The following is an 8,516-nucleotide window of genomic DNA, read 5'->3' on the forward strand; positions in this document are numbered from 1 at the left end:
CAGGAATACATGATCTTAAAGATTGTTATTTGAACTACATAGATCTGTGCATTTCATTTTTTGATTTTCCTTTAATAATCTAGCTTTTGTCTTGTATCGTATCTTAGAGTTAGTTTTCTGGCTGTATCATTTATGCTGGGTCTAACACTTTCCCTAAATAAGCGATTTTTTGGGCACAGTTAAGGTGAGAATTTTTTTTTTTTGGTCCCCATCCCAGTGACAAATGTACTGTAAACCTGTAACGGAAAGCGTGTGTGTCTGTGTGAAAAATACGTACACATACAGATTAAACGTATTAAAAGTAATTACTTGCATTATAGGCAGGATGAGTTTCTCTCTCTGGATCACTTACATGTTTACCTCTCTCATGCAGCCTTGTTCAATTTAATGTAGGTACAGAATTTCTAACCAAACATGGGATGCTGCAGCGGCCGAGGCTTGCGGGCAGACTTTTTATCTCATTGCAGCTCCTGGAGGCCCTTCTGCAAAGTTTAGGGGTGATGGTAGAGAGAGAGGTGGTGTGTATAGGATTGTCCCACAGCACATCTAAGTCTCTTATTTGGTTGACTTGCTCATTCTTTGTTCTGGTATTGAACCATACATTCCTTAAAAGCTTGTATGAAGGAAGGCTCAAACGTGAGTTCAGTCAAGATCGATTCTATCTTGAAATTTACTGCATGTGTCACGACTGATTTGCGGGGCATAGTCCGAAAATGTAAATGCGTTGAATTTTTCATGAGGTGGAGCACTTCTCCTACTATGTAAGTAAATATGTCAGTAGATCAAAGTTTTTATGTGAAAAAGGTTAGTGTTTATAAATCTAATTCATCAATTTTTATCACTCTAATGCAAAGGAGGTTAAATTGAAGATCATATAAATATAAAGTGATGTAAATCAAGATAATTCATGGCTCTTGTCTGCCTTTCTGGTTCTGATTCTCGTGCTGAACACATGCTTGCTCCTGGTTGAAGTCAGAATAAACATAATGGGAGTATCGTTAAAGATCGGCAGCGGCGGCATCTGACGCTTTTGCGTGGGTCAGATCCCAACAGACTTCTTTAGCTAGGTGCATAGTTATTTTTACAATGACAAACTGAGTTTTGTATTTCGTTCTAGTACTTCTATATTTTTAAGGGGTGAAGTCAAATTAACAAAATTAAGTTATGATAGTAACGTGTTAAAAATAGGATTGTTCTCATGTATGTATTTTACAGGTTTTGTTAGTGTGATAGTGTGTTAGCAGATAAGCAGACAATAAACTTCCTTAAAGAACTTTGCAAAAAGGCAGAACATGATGGTGGAATTTGTTTGGGCTTTTTCCTCTGTTGCAAATTAATATAAAAGGTGGGGAGGAGTTTGATTTTTTCTTTTTTTTTTTTTTTGATATGCTAATATTGTCTTCTGAATTAGCTTAGGGAAAAAAGATCCTAAATCTGAGCCTAACAGAAGTAAGAGGAGATGGTTTATGGGTTTTGTCTTAAACACCTGTACTATTGTGACATTTGGAAACTTTCTTCCAGAGAGTTCATCTCGATGGGTGAACTAGGTAACCCAAAAGACCACTCTCTTTCCTTTTCCGACACTTCAGATGTTTGTTTGAGATTTCAAAACAATTTTCCTTATGGAAAGCTTCTTTTCAGTGGCCGTAACATTTACGGATGGGGTTTTAAAGATGTGTACTTCTTCAAAACAAAGCTGTTGGTAAATACTCTTGGGGAAAAGATGGAGATGGTAAAGCTATTTGTCCAAATACCCTGCAACACAAAAAGGGGATTTGTGACTCTTACTGATCACTTGTGCGGTTGGTAACTGCTAGTCTGGTAATTGCTAATAGTGCAAACACTATTTTTTCTTTGCCTATTTAACTCTTTTTATACCAGTTAAGCCTAATAATGAGGAAACAATTCTGTAGTTCAGACATTTAAAAGCATTTGAAATTCAAAATCATTTGAATGATTTGATGCCTTTATCTTTTAATTTTTTTTTTTTTTTAACTTTTTTTATAGGCAAAGCTACATCCTCTTCCAACCCTGGTAGCCCAGCGCCAGATTGGTACAAAGATTTTGTCACTGATGCAGATGCTGAAGTGTTGGAACATTCTGGGAAAATGGTGCTTCTCTTTGAAATTCTTCGAATGGCAGAGGAGCTTGGAGACAAAGTGTAAGTCAGATCTAGGAATATTTTTAATGGCTTTACAATTATGTTAGCCTGACAGTGTTCTTCATTCAGTCTTCATAATGCTGTAGCTCAGTTTTCTGAAGCAAACGTGCATGCGACATTCATTTTTATCAGTGAGCTCTCCCTGACGTGCATGTACTCCGCCAGAGTCTTCCTCTGTGTCTAGAAAGGCTCTTTGTTTCAAAGGTAGTATCAGAGTGAGGAGAGAAGAAAAATAAAGAAATACCATAATTAAAATGACTTCAGAGGTGGATTTTGTGTTTCCCTCTTTCTGTTTTCAGCCTAGTGTTTAGCCAGTCCCTAATATCTCTGGATTTGATAGAAGATTTTCTGGAGCTGGCCAACAGGGAGAAAACTGACAAAGAGAAGCCTCCTATTTATAAAGGCGAGTGTCACCTTGAACAATTGCAACGCTAATAACTTTTTTACAAGTCTCTATTCAATCCGAAGGGAATGGATTTGTAATAATTGTTTTCATTACAAGTATTGTATGCTCTGTGCTATTCCTGAAGTTGGCAGGGTTATTGGTCTCCTCTGCAGGTGGTCTCTGCTAGCCCATTATGGACTCTTGCTTTGGATTTCATTCTGTATCATCCATGCTTGATATAGCCGAAGCAGATTAAATGTTCATCGTCTGAAAGGAGAGAAGGCGTTTTGTTAAATTCTGTACGAAAGTGATGTTATATGCTGATGCGTGGTGAATTCCGATCATTCCTACTGGCAGAGAGATAACAAAAGAAAATCAGACTACTTTAAAACAGTGTGTAGAACATGCAAAATGTGAATTTAGGCTTTATATGTACTGCAGGAGATTGTTCTATGGATTTCATAAGGGAGCGAAGTATTGAATTAATTATTAGCCTAGTTGTGCTCCAGTGACGAGGAATTTCTCAGTAGCCAGAGATGTCCTCTGTAGGATGTTTCTTCTGTTTACTCTGTGAGATCCTCCCAGAGCCCCCGATGACGCCGTTCCTCTTCATGTGAAGTTTCAGTTCCCAGTACATGTGGATTAAAGAATTCCGCTGAATCTGCTATTCCTTTCAAATATCTTATTTCTAAGTGTAAACATGTTGAACAGTTGCCTGAAAGAAATGTGGCTTAGTGAGACCAACACCATAGTTTGATGAAAATCTCCAGTATATCTCGCTCATAGATTTATTGTTTCTGGCTGTTGCTCCCTTAGCTTCTGAACATTTGTCATCTTCAGACGTTACAAGCTCTTTATTTTATGGAGTTTGTGCCTTTAGTCTGCGATAGTGTTAAGGTGTGGGTTTTTTTTCGTTTGTGGTAGTTCTTCTGGTAAGCAATTGGACTGTGTATCATAGCAAGAGTGACCATACAGAGGTCTTCCTGAAATAACTCAACAATCCTTTTCTCATAATTGATCGTACTGAGCAGCGCTGTCTCCTGAAAACGCTATTTTCTTTATAATTGGTGGCGTAGTGGCGTTCATTTGTGTACCTACACCTTGATGGCCAAAGCAAATGGAAGGTTACTTGTGAATTGGGGAGAGAAGAAAATCTTCCATCAGCTGTAATTATGGGGGTTTTTCCCCATCTGGCAAGAAGTAGCAATAACTCACAGGGAAATAAAACAAAGAGATTTTTTTCTGAATTTCAGTTCCAAAATAATTAGACCTTGACTTTTGAAATCTCCTTTTAAGCATTTACTTACGGATGCTATTGGTATGGGAGAGACTTACACTATTTGTGTAACATGAAACCACACAGATCAATTAGAAAAGTACATTTAGTATTATAATGCCTAAAGTTACTTTTTAAAATTAACTTTGTCTCCAAGCCAAGGCATATCTCTACAAATGTGTATATACAACTAGAAATAGTGAAAAATAAGAGGAGCTGCCCCCAAAAAGCTCAGGTCTTTTCAAATACTTCAATTTAACCTTGGAACATAATTTGATTATAAATTCATATCTTTAAATTGCAATCTGTATAAAACTGCTTTGAGGTGTTTCATTTAATATCAGTTGATATTTTTGTAAAAAAAAAAAATAAAAAAAAATCTTACAAAGAAATGGATAGTGGTAGATGCTGGACACTTTTTGTAAGGTAAAATTATATTGACAACATTTATTCTATTTTTGAATCATTTTTGACAAAATGGGTTTGGTGTTTGTAGGAGCTGTTGCAGACTTGTGGGTGGTCATTGTTATCTATCTGTTCTCTATCTTGAATAACTTAGTCTTCTCACGTTGTTTTAAAATGTCAGAGAATAGTTACCTTATAATATACATAAATGTATCTTACATTTTGTATTTGTTCTTTTACTATTTAGAGAGTTGTGTATATCCAGTATTATCAGTCTGGTTACTTACGCAGTCAGCATTTTAATAATTTGACTATTATATTTATAGGTGAAGGAAAATGGTTCAGAAACATCGATTACTATCGCTTAGATGGTTCAACTACAGCTCAGTCAAGAAAGAAATGGGCTGAAGAATTTAATGATGAAACTAATGTGAGGTGAGATCTCTTCTGATATATATGCTTTATTTTTCCCCTTCTCTTTCTTTTGTTCCCCATTTCTTTGTTGCTCGTATTAGCTTAATGACCTCTTAAGGCTAGGCAAATAAATATCGCAATGTTGTCAGTGCAGAACTTGCACAAAAAGTGCGCAACGATAGGCTTCTGGTTTCCTGAGATTACTTCCATTCATACTGATCAATACTTGTTCAGTGTTTTCTTGCTGGTTTCGTTCTTGTTTAGATTGTAAGCAATTTGGATCAGAGACAGTCTTTTTATTACAATTACTTAAAAGGCTCTAAGGACCTAGGACGGTGAGAGCCGTGCGGCGTCTGGCCAGGAGACAGCGGTCACTTGGCCAGTCAGAAGCATAGAGCTCTCTTGGCTATCTCCAGAATTGTCTGCCAGCCACCCGCCCTTCGTACAAGCTGGGAATTTCAAGTCTGAGTTGGATAGGTAGATGGATACAAACTTGTACGAGTTTAATGAAGTCAAGCAGCTTTGCCTTCCTAGATTTCTTTAAAAAAAAAAAAAAAAGTAGGTAAGTGTCAGTCATCTATAATGTACAGCTAATGTAAAAAAAAAAAGTTAAATGGAACAAAGTAAACTAATTCAGTGTTAATACTCTTAAATGATTTATTCTGTCAGGTGTCGGGGCTTGTTTTAAGTTGAACCTGAGTGAGATGATACTCAAACAAGCGCAGATACATCAAAGAGATGGTGGCAGAGTTATCCGGAAAGTTTGCTGGCCAGGAAACAGTTTCAATAGCATGGGATATGCCTGTTTAAAATTATGGTTTAATTTGATATAACTAATTCTGTTAGAGTTTGAAAATGCAAACCCAAAAATTCTTTCTTCCCCACCAGTTTTTGTTAACAGTTGATCTACAAAAGGCCCTGATCTGTATTTTGGGAGTGTATGTTTTGCTAAAAGTGTTGTCCTTATAAAATCCGCATCTGTTTTATGCTTAATACAGTATTTTAATGACATTTTTGAGTTATTTCAGTGTATGAACAGCTCGACAGTAACACAGCAACACGGGAACAATAGTTTTCCAACATATTAAAATATTGCAACTTCTCTCTGTTCCAGAGGCCGCTTGTTTATTATATCCACTAAAGCAGGTTCCCTCGGAATTAATCTTGTGGCTGCTAATAGAGTAATCATCTTTGATGCTTCTTGGAACCCATCGTATGACATCCAGAGTATTTTCAGGGTTTACCGCTTTGGGCAGAACAAACCTGTGTTTGTGTACAGGTTTTTGGCGCAGGTAGGTTTGTGTCTGATATTTTTGTGATATTCCGGTCCTGCAATCAGATTTGTAAACTGTAACTATGTGGACGTTGAAGTCTGTAGTGGTCCCCGCTGATCCAGTCATCTTCCAGCCCCACTCTGATAGCAGTATTCGGCCACTGGAAAAGCTCTTGAAGGAAAGGTTGGTAAAACAAGTAACAGCTGAAATTACTTCCTGTTAAGCCCACCTCATCTGACGCTTTGTGTAACACAAATTCTGAAATTCTAGCAGTGATTCACACGTCCAGGCTCAGACTAGTGTTCTCAGCTTTTTTAATTTGCACACCACTAAAAACTCTTAATTGAACAGACTGGGTAGAGGATGGTTGTCCTTAGGCAATGGGCTTGCTCAACGTAGCTGTCTTCTACAGACCCCTGGTCAGTGGGCCCCGATGGTCCAGCTGGAATGAAAACAGGGACCTAAAGCATTTTTTATAAAAAGGCATCCAGTCATTTGAAAACTTGTATCACACCCTGCAGATATTAAAGACATGTACTGATTCTGATGGTCGCTGATGTACTTTTTTTTTTGAAGTATACCACCACTGTTCTCATAGGGAGTATCTTGCTTCATCGTCTAGGTCTTCAGGTGTTATAGTGTAGACCGAAGACCTTTTCCCAGGAACAGCAGTTAACTCTTGATCAAGTCACTGTTTACTTGCCAACTTAAATAGATTACTTTTTGTAACGTGTTACTGTCAGACCTATCGTTTTTTTTCTTCAGGCTTTAGTCTATTTTTGTAGTCTTCTATGTGCACTTTTGAACTGTTGATATCCTTTTTAAATTACGATGTTCAGAACAGGCTGTGCTGTTCTCATACTTTTCATAGCCATCTTTTTAAAAAAAAAAAAGTAATTTTCCTCTTTTTCATCAAGGACCTAATTTTTTTTCATACACAGCTGTGATGAATTAGACTTGACTGCTTCCTTTCCCCTCTCCTCCCCACCCCAGTGACATGGTATCTGTTTTCCTTTTTACAGGCTGCTCAAAGCAGCAAAATAAGGTACATGCTGTGGAAATCGCCATTTTTTGTCATGTCCTACTTTGGGGAATTGAAGCAAAAACAGACCTCTTCAAAACACTACTGAAAAAGTACATTTCTTACTCCAGTCACTAGCTAGATGACATCTGTCACGTACACAATCCATACTACTTCCCATTCGCTTCCAGGAGGGTTTTTTTCTGTGTTTTCCTCAGCAAACAGTGTTTTCAGGTAACTTTGTAGATACCGGGTCAAAGAAATGAGGAAGATAGAGCACTTCTACGATGTTATTCTAGCTCTTTTATAGAAATCTTTTTTTTTTCCCCTGTGTGACAAGAAGGTCCAGTATTTGTATGAAAGTGAGCGTCTTCGTTTTTTAGGGAACGATGGAAGATAAGATCTATGATCGTCAGGTAACAAAGCAGTCGCTGTCTTTCCGAGTTGTCGACCAACAGCAAGTTGAACGTCATTTTACTATGAATGAACTTACAGAGCTGTACACTTTCGAGCCAGATTTGCTGGATGATCCGAATTCAGAAAAGAAAAAGAAGAGGGATACACCGATGTTGCCAAAAGTAAGTTGATGCACAGCACTAGGAATTACGTGCCGTAAAAAAACCTTACACCTGTTTAAGGACATAGAGTATTTGATATTGGAATGAGACCAGTGCTGCGTTTCCACTTCAGAGCAGTATTTTTCAATTCGAATGGAGGAGAATAACACAATAAAATTACTGGTGTAACACAATGAAATATATAATAAATGTAACAGACAGTATAATAAGCTAGATAATGAGTTTCCCTTTAATGTAATTGACAGTATAAGAAAAAAATCTGCAGTTAAAAGACAAAAATTTTAAATAGGAACAAACAAAAATACTTTTTCACACAGTTTGAGTGAATAGAAGTTTTACTGCAGGAAGCCGCAGAAGCCAAGATTCAAATTAACATCTAAGCGGGTGCTGGCGATACTTAGCATGACCTCCAATTGTGGTAACAAACCCATGAGGTGTTACTGCACTTCAGGGTCTGGTTTTTATCTACATAGGTAGGGCTTTGTAAGAGCCAAATTAATCCATGCCCTCCTTTGCCAAGCCTTTTTGGTTTTTAGTTCCTGGTTTAACTCTTCTTGTAGGGACCATTAAGAGAGACACGGTAGAGATAGGGAAAAAGTTGCACTTACTTACTGTTTAAGTGAGGGAAATTGGACAAGCTAAGATTTTGAAATATATTTTTAATGTTGCCAGTACTAGCAGAGACCAGTGATGTTTTTGTAGAGAATCGTTTACGCAGCTTGGTGAGAATGCTGGTATTCTGTACTCTGAGATAACGGGAAGTGGCGATGTCAGACCTTTTTCCCACTTCATGCTAAATGAACTTTTAAGATCCCAAGGGTTTGTTTTCAGTGAGGTCTGCCTAACTCGATTTGTAATGGATGTGGCGTGTGTCGTAGTGGCCCATTGTCACTGCTGTACATAGCAGTGGTTCGCTATCCCGTGTGATACTTTGGGACCTGAAAAATTTAACTGAATTATAAAAACTATAACTTTTGCAGTCAGGCAGGAGTAAACTTCAGG

General features: G+C 37.6%; 1 protein-coding gene across 1 annotated transcript in view; it reads left to right on the top strand.

The window, feature by feature from the left end:
• Positions 1–8,516, top strand: part of ATRX (alpha thalassemia/mental retardation syndrome X-linked) — a 70,052-nt gene that overhangs the window by 58,022 nt on the left and 3,514 nt on the right. Inside the window, exons 25-29 of the mRNA XM_010285902.1 lie at positions 2,008–2,161; positions 2,461–2,564; positions 4,554–4,662; positions 5,756–5,933; positions 7,320–7,514. Coding sequence (XP_010284204.1) covers positions 2,008–2,161; positions 2,461–2,564; positions 4,554–4,662; positions 5,756–5,933; positions 7,320–7,514 — 740 coding nt within the window. The remainder of the gene's footprint in view (positions 1–2,007; positions 2,162–2,460; positions 2,565–4,553; positions 4,663–5,755; positions 5,934–7,319; positions 7,515–8,516) is intronic.

This window comes from Phaethon lepturus, unplaced genomic scaffold (assembly GCF_000687285.1).
Source record: "Phaethon lepturus isolate BGI_N335 unplaced genomic scaffold, ASM68728v1 scaffold13214, whole genome shotgun sequence".
Classification (NCBI taxonomy): Eukaryota; Metazoa; Chordata; class Aves; order Phaethontiformes; family Phaethontidae; genus Phaethon; species Phaethon lepturus.